At 45.6% G+C, this 12399-nt stretch overlaps 1 protein-coding gene across 1 annotated transcript in view; it reads right to left on the bottom strand.

The window, feature by feature from the left end:
• Nucleotides 1-3928: 3928 nt before the first annotated feature.
• TMEM17 (transmembrane protein 17) overlaps nucleotides 3929-12399 on the bottom strand; it is a 71163-nt gene continuing 62692 nt past the window's right edge. Inside the window, exon 4 of the mRNA XM_063958577.1 lies at nucleotides 3929-5447. Coding sequence (XP_063814647.1) covers nucleotides 5214-5447 — 234 coding nt within the window. The 3' untranslated portion in view covers nucleotides 3929-5213. The remainder of the gene's footprint in view (nucleotides 5448-12399) is intronic.

The following is a 12399-nucleotide window of genomic DNA, read 5'->3' as shown; positions in this document are numbered from 1 at the left end:
GGAACTTGTGAGGAGGAGACGTCTCGAATTTCCAATGTACACCTGGGATACTACATGTAGGATCCAGGAGTCCCCTTGCGAGTGAGCCCACTGCGTGCTGAAACTCTTGAGATGACCCCCTACCGCACCTGAGTCCACTTGTACTGCCCCAGCGTCATGCTGCGGACTTGGCAGAAGCTGTGAAGGGCTTCTGTTCCTGGGAATGGGCTGCTTGCTGCAGTCTTCTTCCCTTTCCTCTACCCCTGGGCAGATATGACTGGCCTTTGCCCGCCTGCCCGTATGGGGACGAAAGGACTGAGACTGAAAAGACTGTGTCCTTTTCTGCTGAGATGTGACTCGGGGAACAAAAGGTGGATTTTTCAGCTGTTGCCATGGCCACCAGGTCCGATGGACCGCCCCTTTATACGGCAATACTTCCATGTGCCGTCTGGAATCTGCCTCACCTGACCACTGTCGTGTCTTCGTCTGGCAGATATGGACATCACATTTACTCTTGATGCCAGAATGCAAATATCCCTCTGCGCATCACGCATATATAGAAATGCATCCTTAAAATGCTCTATAGACAATAAAATCTTGTCCCTGTCAAGGGTATCAAAATTTTCAGTCAGGAAATCCGACCAAGCCCCCTCAGCGCTGCACATCCAGTCTGAGGCGATTGCTGGTCGTAGTATAACACCAGTATGTGTGTATATACTTCTTAGGCTATTTTTCAGCTTCCTATCAGCTGGCTCCTTGAGGGCGGCCGTATCTGGAGACGGTAACGCCACTTGTTTTTATAAGCGTGTGAGCGCCTTATCCACCCTAAGGTGTGTTTCCCAACTCGCCCTTACTTCTGGCGTGAAAGGGTATACCGCCCATAACTTTCTATCGGAGGAAACCCACGTATCATCACACACTTCATTTAATTTATCTGATTCAGGCAAAACTACAAGTAGTTTATTCACACCCTACAAAATACCCTTATTTGTGGTACTTGTAGTATCAGAAATATGTAACACCTCCTTCATGCCCTTAACATGTAACGTGTGGCCCTAAAGGAAAATACGTTTGTTTCTTCACCGTCGACACTGGAGTCAGTGTCCCTGAGGTAAATGGGCGTTTTTACAAGCCCCTGACGGTGTCTGAGACGCCTGGACAGGTACTAATTTGTTTGCCGGTCGTCTCATGTCGTCAACCGGCTCGCAGCGTGTTGACATGATCACGTAATTCCACAAGTAAGCCATCCATTCCGGTGTCGACTCCCTAGAGAGTGACATCACCATTACAGGCAATTTGCTCCGCCTCCTCACCAACATTTTCCTAATACATGTCGACACACACGTACCGACCTACAGCACACACACAGGGAATGCTCTGATAGAGGACAGGACCCACTAGCCCTTTGGGGAGACAGAGGGAGAGTTTGCCAGCACACACCAAAATGCTATAATTATACAGGGACAACCTTTATAAAAGTGTTCCTCCCTTATAGCATTTAATATATATTTATATCGCCAAATCAGTGCCCCCCCTCTCTGTTTTAACCCTGTTTCTGTAGTGCAGTGCAGGGGAGAGCATGGGAGCCTTCCCCTCAGCCTTTCTGTGAGGGAAAATGGCGCTGTGTGCTGAGGAGAATAAGCTCCGCCCCTTTTTCGGCGGGTTTTTTCTCCCGGTTTTTAAGAACTGGCCTGGGTTAAAATACATACATATAGCCTTAATGGCTATATGTGATGTATTTATTTTGCCAATAAGGTACTTATATTGCTGCCCAGGGCGCCCCCAGCAGCGCCCTGCACCCTCCGTGACTAGGTCAGTGAGCCGTGTGACAACAATGGCGCACAGCTGCAGTGCTGTGCGCTACCTTCATGAAGACTGTGAAGTCTTCTGCCGCCTGTTTCCGGACCTCCGTTCTGCCGTCTTCTTCAGCGTCTGTAAGGGGGATCGGCGGCGCGGCTCCGGGACGAACCCCAGGCTGACCTGTGTTCCGACTCCCTCTGGAGCTCAGTGTCCAGTAGCCTAAGATCCCAATCCATCCTGCACGCAGGTGAGTTGGAGATCTCTCCCCTAAGTCCCTCGTTGCAGTGATCCTGTTGCCAGCAGGAATCACTGAATGAAACCTAAAAAAAAAAACTTTTCTAAACAGCTCTTTAAGAGAGCCACCTAGATTGCACCCTTCTCGGACGGGCACAAAAACCTAACTGAGGCTTGGAGGAGGGTCATGGGGGGAGGAGCCAGTACACACCATGTGACCTAAAAGCTTTTTTAGATGTGCCCTGTCTCCTGCGGAGCCCGCTATTCCCCCATGGTCCTGACGGAGTCCCCAGCATCCACTAGGACGTTAGAGAAAAATCTATAGTTTTCGGGGTTGCCGAGATGAATAATGACACTCCCAATGCCGGTTCAGTCCAAGTTGCTGATGGGGGCTGAGAAGGGGTAGTGAACTTAAACTTGAAGATGTGCGCAATGAAAATAATCTTATTGAGGCAAGATTTCCACGTCGGGAAGCCGCTGTGTGTGTGTGTGTATAATATATATATTATATATTTATATATCAAATACCACTGACAAATCACTAAATCTCCTGAACCATAAGGACGTTTGGACAGTAGCTTGCATTTGTGACGCAGGCACCCACTAAGAAGTGGTTTTTCAAAATTCCACCCACATAGGGGTTAAAAGGGGTGAGATGATTATTGGAAATTCCCCCCTCACCGTGGAGAGTCATGATGCCGGCGATACCAAGTCACGGAGGGGGAAGGACACAATGCTCTGTACCTGGAAAGCTTGATAGGCAGAAAGTGCCTATCTGCTGTTTAAGCTCTCACAGTGAGCTCAAGTGTTGAGCAAAAATCTTTACCTTTTTACCTCAAAGGAGGAGTCCTACAAAGAGCGAGGAGCTAAGCATGGAGACCTAGGGCGCTTTGAAATAGTTAGCCTGTAAACCTTACATATTTAACACATATTGGCCCTCATTCCGAGTTGTTCGCTCGGTAATTTTCTTCGCATCACAGCGATTTTCCGCTAATTGTGCATGCGCAATGTTCGCACTGCGACTGCGCCAAGTAAATTTGCTATGAAGATTGGTATTTTACTCACGGCACTACGAGGTTTTTTCTTCGTTCTGGTGATCGGAGTGTGATTGACAGGAAGTGGGTGTTTCTGGGCGGAAACTGACCGTTTTATGGGAGTGTGTGAAAAAACGCTGCCGTTTCTGGGAAAAACGCGGGAGTGGCTGAAGAAACGGGGGAGTGTCTGGGCGAACGCTGGGTGTGTTTGTGACGTCAAACCAGGAACGACAAGCACTGAACTGATCGCACTGGAAGAGTAAGTCTCGAGCTACTCAGAAACTGCACAGAGAAATCTTTTTGCAATATTGCGAATCTTTCGTTCGCAATTCTGCTAAGCTAAGATTCACTCCCAGTAGGTGGCGGTTAGCGTGTGCAATACTGCTAAAAGCAGCTAGCGAGCGAACAACTCGGAATGAGGGCCATTAGACTTACATCTTGATTTTTTTTCTCAACATATTCTTTGTGTATGGCTACACACGAGACAGAAGCTTCATTTTATAGGCTTATCTCGGCTAATATTTTTTTTAACCTCTCTGGACATCAAACAGTCCACATGTTGAGGTAAAATAATTTAGCAGAGATCAGCATATAAAATGTAACTGTTGTTTCATGGTGTGTAGCCTTGAACGGAGAAAACACTGGGATACTTTCAAGTTTATTCATATCTTTACCTCATTATTACCAGATATTAATCAAATTGCTTTTTCAATTATTTTCAGAAAAGAAAGCCAACTCCTAAATGTGTCCCAACTGTCAATAAAAGTGATGTTGGATTCCAATTAGAGCCATTCTAGCTTAATCAGAAACTGTAAAAGCATCAACAGATTAATTAATTGTATATTCTTTAAAAAAAAAAAAAAAGACTGCCGACCAAAATATATGAATATATGAAAATAAGCGTATATTTACATATAAAAGTGACAATTTGAGTGATGTACAAGAGCAATTATTCGTATACTTATCATAAAATCTTATTGTACATGATATTTAAACATAAACACACAAATGTTCAATTATAAATGTACAACACATATTGGGTCTAATTTTCTAAAAACTGAGACACCAACTTGCAGCAACTTGAGAAAGCGCATTTCCGCCTCGAAGAGTCTTTAGAGTACCCACTGGTGCACCAACAACTTGCACCAGCCTTATGGGAGGTGCACTTTCTTTGTCCAAGTATGGCGTCCCACGTGAGCAGTTCAGAGACCACTTTCAGCGACGCTGCATCTGCTAAGCCACCCCCATTACCTTCCAGGTACACCTTACTGGACCTCTGATTTAGTAGTCTGCGCAGTAACAATCAGGACGCATGCACTTTGCGTCTCAGACTTACATCGGCCAACTGTGTGCAGCATAGACATTGCATCCACCTCTGAATTAGGCCTATTGTTTTAAGATTTAATGTTTGAGAGAAATGTCACTATAACATTATACTCAGAAGGAAGAGAACAAGGTTAATTCCAGGCTGAGTGCTATGCGTGTCCTTAATAAAATATTCAGATTAAGTTTTGGATAAAGACATAAACTTTTCAACTCTTCAGGAATGTGCAGGAGACTTCTGAATTTTGAGGAGCTCTCACTGGATAATGGGAGCGGAAACATCTATCCTGCATAAAGTCCACTTGTGCAGTGAAGAGGGACTGTGAATTGCATTGCCATGGTCCTGCCTCTGGTGTATTAACAGGGAAATGGGGAATCGATGCCACAGCCACACCTGGGAACTCTTCTCCAGGATATCCCGGAGGGGTGTCCCACAATGTTAGTAACAATAATTAAAAACTACATTTTATTCCTTGACAATTTATAAGAAATAGATCATGTTTAACTGTGTTAGGTGGGAATGAGAAATTTCTATTAGAGCCAGTCAGAGGTCAGCAGCTAGTACAAAGTATGTGACGTTATGTCGGGGCTTGCAACCCTAGGGTTCCATTAATGTCCACATTGCAGTCATGTATTAGGTTGTAAAGGTGTTATTTCCATAAACTAGGTCCCTCCAGCAGCATGTAAACTACAACATTTCTGCGGTTTTCATTATATGAAATAATTAAGGCATTTTGATAGTATGTGCTGCTTTTGCACTATTGTTCTGTTACTCAACTGGTATTGCCTCTTCCACCCTGACTGAATATGGCTTTTTCCTTCCAACAGCAAAGCAAGATCATATCAAGCTTGCTCCCTTAAATTCTCTAGCTGGTGAAATCTACCAGCAAGACGTTGGGTGGTCTTGCGTAGTGTGAGCGACGACACAGGAATCTGAAAGAGCAGGAACGCGGTCAGTATCCCATGTGAGGCCCGTTCAAGTGGTAAAGGCTCCACTCCAGGGTCGAATAAAAGGAAAAGCAGAAGTGGAAGCTGCAACAAGATGCTGAGCAGCCAAAACCCTGCCAGTTCTGGAACCTAACAAAGAGATATAAGATAACTTTATTAAAAATATCCACTGTACATTAATGCAGGCGATTAAATAAACACATGATCATTTCTGCACAAACTATAATGAGGTAAATTTGCACATTATAATCTTTAACCAAATAACTTTGAACAACAGTGTGGGAATGGTTGTACTTTTCTATACCGCCGGAATGCCGGCAGAGGGGCGAGCGCAAAAGAGCACTACATGCGCTACACTATTTATTCTCCCTCCAGGGGTGTTGTGGACACCCCAAGAGGGAGAATAGTTGTCGGTATGCAGGCTGTCGGGATCCCGGCCCCGATATCATGAGCACCGGGATCCCGACAGCCGGCATATCATATGCTTCCCTGTTGGAATAATAATCATTGGGTTTTACATCTTAACAATGCTCTGTTTAAGCCCAACACTAACAAACTTGCCACCTTCATTAATATAGTAATTGCATTATTATTTTCACTGGATTATTGTATACATTTCAGTACAAATGCAATAATATTAATACTCTGCAAATTAGCATTTAATCAATTTTAGACTCATCACTTGTTATGCCAAGATGAACTGAAATATTGTACACAGGAATGAAACTATGTGCTGCTGTATGATTAAAAGGAGAATTATGGTAGACTTACCATTGTTGACTCTCTTTCTGTGAGGTACATTGGGTTCCACAGGGAAACATCAGGGGGTAGAGTGGATCTGGATCCAGAGGAACCAACAGGCAAAGCTTTAGCTGTCCCAGGGCCTCCTCTATAACCCCACCTCCAGGCACTGAGAGCTCAGTTTTGATAACCAGTCCAATGAAGGAGCAGGCAAGAGAGAAGGCAGATGTTAGTCACATAAGAACACATTCTTATGTCAGGAGAAGGTACCAGTGGCTAATGCCATGCAAACCCAAAGAAGCTAGGTATGTCAGGGTGGGTGCCCTGTGGAACCCAATGTACTTCACAGAAAGAGATTTAACTATGGTAAGTCTACCATAACTCTCCTTTTCTGCAGCACGTTACATTGGTTTCCACAGGGAAACATCGGGATGTCCTAAAGCAGTTCCTCAAGGGAGGGGACGCGCCTTAGAGGATGTGAGAATCCGATGTCCAAAGGAAGTATCCTGGGAGGCGAAGGTATCAAAGGCATAGAACCTAAGAAACATGGTCACAGAGGACCACGCAGCCGCCTGGCACAATTGTTCTGTGGACGGGCCGCGGCGGGTCACCCAAAAAGGTCCAACAGACCGGCTAGAATGGGCCTTAAATCGCAGCAGGAGCTGGAAGTCCAGTCTGCGCATAAGCATGTGCAATCACCATTCTAATCCATCTGGCCAAGGTTTGCTTATTCAAAGGCCAGCCGCGTTTGTGGAATCCAAACAGGACAAACAGGGCATCAGACCGTCTAATAGAGGCAGTCCTGTCCACATAGACATGGAGAGCCCTAACCACATCTGAAGACCGTTCTTTAGCCGATAAATCCGAAGAGATAAAGGCCGGGACCACAATCTCTTGATTCAGGTGAAAAGATGACACCACCTTAGGCAAGTAACCAGGCCTGGTTTGGAGAACCACCCTGTCACGGTGGAAAATCAGAAAGGGCGGACGACAGGACAAAGCGCCTAAGTCCAAGACCCTTCTCACGGAGGCAATAGCCAGCAAGAACAGGACCTTGGCCGTGAGCCATTTGATGTGCACCGATTCAAGTTGTTCGAAGGGAGACTCTTGAAGGGTTTTCAATACAGTAGACAGGTCCCATGGAGCCACTGGAGGGACATAGGAAGGCTGAATACGTAGAACACCCTAAGTTAATGTATGAACATCAGGTGTAGAGGCAATCTTGCACTGAAACCAAACCGACAAGGCAGAAATATGAACCTTGAGGGAGGCCAGACACAGACCTAAGTCTAAGCCTCTTTGTAGAAAAGCAAAGTTAGAGAACTCCTGCTACATTGGCGCTGAGTGTAGCTGCCTTAGATCACATGCCTCCCAAAGATGTCACCAAAACGCAATACAAAGAGAAAAAACAAAGTGGGAAGTAGCAACCCTGGGCGGTTACATTTTGTGAGGAAATAAAAAACTGTAGTATACAATACGTTCCTTTTAGAAAAATTCTCTGGTGTCTGTCTTCAAATCCATCGAATGCTTGACTCCCATTTAAAGTGACATGGTGCATATGAAGAAAAAAAATCAAAATACCAATAGTGTAATACAATTTTTAAACACAGTGTTATGTCTTACAAGAAAAAAAAAATTCTCTCTCGTGAAGGTGACGTATAAGTGGTATGTGGTGTGTTGAAAGAGTACAGAGACTCACACAATAAACACTGAGATGTACAAAACACGGTTTCTTTATACCTGAAATATTCACGGTACTTCTAAACCGATGGAATAAATAGTGTATTTAGACAAAGGGCGTACCCCACTCACAATAGTTGTAAGGTGAAGAAAGCTCATAAAGGTATCTTTTAGCTTATACGATGAACCAATAAATGGTGTACCCCACTCACAGTGACATGGAGGATTCGAAGCACATCAAGGTATCTTTGAATATTTCATGGAAAAAACGTCAATCCAATTCATTCAACATACCAGTCTCATGTACGTGTGGAAAAAAAAAAGGACAACCAATGTGTAGAACTGTTTATCCAGAAAAATGTAAAATTATATCCCCACAAAAAAACAACAAGTGCGTACTTTTTTACTTAGGTGTTGCCCCTATTGGATAAAGTATAGGCGTACCCTACTCACTATTATTAGGTGAATTAAAAGCACATGAAGGTATCTTTATATATTCATTACTTTCAGATATACTCAAAACAGAGTAGAACACCACATACCTTTATATCCCTGCCCGACCATTCATGCCGCCCGCCTCCAGCAGCATCCCACTCTGTCAAATGACATCATCATGAGGCGCCAGCCACGGCATCATGGAGAGTCCCGGACTGCTGTGCACAATAAATAGGATTTTAATTACCTACCGGTAAATCCTTTTCTCGTAGTCCATAGAGGATACTGGGGTTCCATTTTGTACCATGGGGTACAGACAGGTCCACTAGGAGCCATGGACACTTTAAGAAACTGATAGTGTGGGCTGGCTCCTCCCTCTATGCCCCTCCTACCAAACTCAGTCTAGGAAACTGCGCCCAAGGAGACGGACATACTTTGACAGAAGGATATAAAAGGATAGTGGTGAGATTCCGAATCAGCACACACAAACTAGAGGAAAGCCAAGCTAACCAAACTTTAAACCAGGAACAGCAACCGCTGAACCAATAATACTTAGCCAAGCAACAGTGCAGGAAGACACTAAGCACTGGGCGGGGGCCCAGTATCCTCTACAGACTACGAGAAAAGGATTTACCGGTAGGTAATTAAAATCCTATTTTCTCTTACGTCCTAGAGGATACTGGGGTTCCATTTAATACCATGGGGATGTACCAAAGCTCCCAAACCGGGCAGAAGAGTGCTGAGGTTCCTGCAGAACTGATTGACCAAACTGAAGGTCCTCAGAGGCCAAAGTATCGAACTTGTAGAACTTAGCAAACGTGTTCGAACCTGACCAAGCAGCTGCTCGGCAGAGCTGTAAAGCCGAGACACCCCGGGGCAGCCACCCAGGAAGAACCCACCGACCTAGTAGAGTGGGCCTGTACAGATTTTGGACATGGCAAACCTGCTGTGGAATAAGCATGCTAGATAGTAAGCCTGATCCAGCGTGCAATTGTCTGCTTTGAAGCAGGACACCCAATTCTATTGGGATCATAGAGAACAAACAGAGAGTCAGATTATCTGTGACGAGCGGTCAGCTTCACATAGATCTTCAAAGCCCTCACAACATCCAAGGACTTTGAAGTAGCAGATGTGTCGGTAACCACCGGAACAACAATAGGCTGGTTGATATGAAACGCTGACACCTACTTTGGAAGAAATTGCTGACGAGTTCTGAGTTCAGCCCTATCTTCATGAAAAATCAAATAGGGGCTTTTGTGAGACAACGCCTCCGACACATGCCTCACAGAAGCCAAGGCCAACAGCGTGACGGCCTTCCACGTAAGAAACTTGACGTCAACGTCCTGTAAAGGCTCAAATCATTCCGATTGCAGCAACTGCAACACCACGTTGAGATCCCAAGATGCCGTAGGAGGCACAAAGGGCGGTTGGATGTGCAGAACCCCCTTCAAAAATGTCTGAACTTCAGGGAGAAAAGCCAATTGTTTCTGGAAGAGAGTGGATAAGGCCAAAATCTGGACTTTTATGGAGCCCAAACGTAGGCCCACATCAACATCTGACTGCAGAAAAAGGAGAAAAACATCCCAGGTGAAATTCCACCACAGGAAATTTCCTGTACTCACAACAAGAGATGTATTTTTTCAAAATACGGTGGAAATGTTTAGACGTTACCCCGTTTCTGGATTGGATCAGGGTTGGAATAACCCTATCCGGGATCCCTTTCTGGGCTAGAATTTGACGCTCAACCTCCATGTCGTCAAACGTAGCTGTGGTAAGTCATGATAGATAACTGTTATTATTATCATCATCCTTTATTTATATGGCGCCACAAGGGATCCACAGTGCCCATTACACAGTACATAATAAAATGAGCAAACACAAAAACAGCCCTTACAGTACAGGACAAAATAGGACAGGTATAGAAAACCCGGGGTTAGGTGCCATCAAAGGGAGTATGGAGTATAAGATAGTGTAAGTAAGAAAAGGCACATGAGGAAAGAAGTCCCTGCTCTTGCGAGCTTACAATCTAAAAGGTGAGGGGCTAACAGACTGGGGTGACACAGAAGGGGTAGAGAGTAAGCATAGACAAGAGGGGTAGGTGGAGAGTTGGCTGGGTTTGGTGAAGAAGTGGGTCTTGAGAGCCCGTTTGAAGTTTTGTAGAGAGGTGGAGAGTCAGATGGGGAGAGGTAGAGCATTTCAGAGATAGGGAGCAGTATGTGCAAAATCTTGTAGGTAGGAGTGGGAGGAGGTAATCAGTTGACAGGAGAGACGGCGTGCATTAGCAGAGCGAAGAGGACAGGTGGGAATGTAAAGGGAGATAAGGTCAGAGATGTAAGAGGGAGAAGAGTGGGTGAGGGCTTTGTAGGCGAGTGTGAGAAGCTTGCATTAGATTCTGAATGGGAAGGGTAGCCAGTGAAGGTCCTGCAAGAGAGGGGATGTGGGTGTAGTACGTTTGGTGATGAAGATGAGACAGGCAGGAGCATTGAGGATAGACTGAAGTGGAGAGAGGCATTTTTTGAGGGAGGCCAGATAGGAGGAGATTGCAGTAGTCCAATCTGGAGATGACCAGTGAGTGGTCCAATCTGGAGATGACCAGTGAGTGGCTGAAGGTCTTGGTAGCATCCTGGGTGAGAAAGGGTCTGATCCTGGAGATGTTTTTGAGATGGAAATGGCAGGTTTTGAGAGGTACTGAATGTGTGGTTTGAAGGAGAGGGAGGAGTCAAGGATTACTCCAAGACATCGCACTTGGGGGCTAGAGGAGATAGTTGTGCGAGCAATGGATAATGAAATTGTGGGAGGTGAGGTTATGCGGGAGGGAGGGAAGATAATCAGCTCAGTCTTAGACATGTTAAGTTTAAGAAAGCGCTGGGACATCCAGGAGGAGATAGCAGAGAGACAGTTGGAGATGCAAGTGAGGAGAGCAGGGGAGAGGTCAGGGGAGGAAAGGTAGATTTGAATATCGTCAGCGTAGAGATTATATTTTAAGTCAATAGAGCTAATGAGCTCACCTAATGAGGATGTGTAGAGAAAAAAAAGGAAAGGCACAAGAACAGAACCTTGGGGGACGCCTACTGTTAGAGGAAGTGGGGGTTAGGTGGAGTTATGAGAGGAGACAGAGAAGGAACGGTCAGAAAGGTAGGAGGACAGCCAGGAGAGAGCAGTATCACGCAAAACAAGGGACTAAAGGATTTGCAGAAGAGGGTGGTTTACAGTGTCGAAAGCAGCAGAGGTCAAGGAGAATAAGCAGAGAGTAGTGGCCCCTGGATTTAGCAGCAAGGAGGTCATTGCAGACTTTTGTGTGGGCAGTTTCAGTAGAGTGCTGAGGACGGAAACCAGACTGGAAAGGGTCAAGCAGTGAAAGGGAAGAAAGAAAGACAGTGAGGCGGTTGTAGACAATACGCTCAAGGAGTTTGGAGGCAAAAGAGAGAAGAGAGATGGGTCGGTAGTTGGAGATATTGGTTAGATCAAGGGTAGGTTTTTTAAGAATAGGGGAGACAAGTGCATGCTTGAAGGCAGAAGGGTCAGTGCCTGATGAGAGTGAGAGATTGAGAAGATGGGCCAGATGGAAACAGGCAGAAGAAGAGAGGAAGCGGAGAAGGTGGGGAGGTGGAGGGGGTGGAGGACCAGATGAGGATCATGACTTCCTCTCCAGATACAGGGAAGAAAGATGTCAGAGTTGGTAGGAGGGAAGGAGAGGGGGGTTGAGAAATGGAGGAGGGGGGTTGCCCAGGATTTGGTGGAATGTATTGTCCTGATGAATGGAGTCAGTTTTGGATGTGAAGTAGGTAGCAAAGTCAAGAGCAGAAAGCGAAGAGGGGAGTTGAGGCGGGGGTGGACAGAGGAGTGAGTTGACAGTGGCAAAGAGGCGCCTGGGGTTTGAGGATTGGGAGAAGATGAGGTTTTTGAAGTAAGATTGTTTTGAAAAGGTAAGGGCAGCAAAGTAGGATGAGAGCATACATTTGTAGTGGAAGAAGTCAGCCTTATTGCGTGATTTCCTCCACTGACGCTCAGCGGTATGTGAGCATTTTTGCAGATATCTGGTGCATTTGGTGTACCAGGGTTGGTGTGTCGATCTGCGAGGGTGAATAGTGGTTGGTGGGGTGACAGAGTCAAGAGCAGAGGTAAGGGATGCATTGTAAAAGGGAAGTAGCTTGTTCAGGGCAGGAAAGAGAGAGAATAGGAGAAAGCAGCGAGTCAAACAGGGAAGATAGGGAAGTGGTGTCAA

The sequence above is a fragment of the Pseudophryne corroboree genome, chromosome 3 (genome assembly GCF_028390025.1).
Source record: "Pseudophryne corroboree isolate aPseCor3 chromosome 3, aPseCor3.hap2, whole genome shotgun sequence".
Lineage (NCBI taxonomy): Eukaryota > Metazoa > Chordata > Amphibia > Anura > Myobatrachidae > Pseudophryne > Pseudophryne corroboree.
This window is presented reverse-complemented; position numbering and strand designations above follow the sequence as displayed.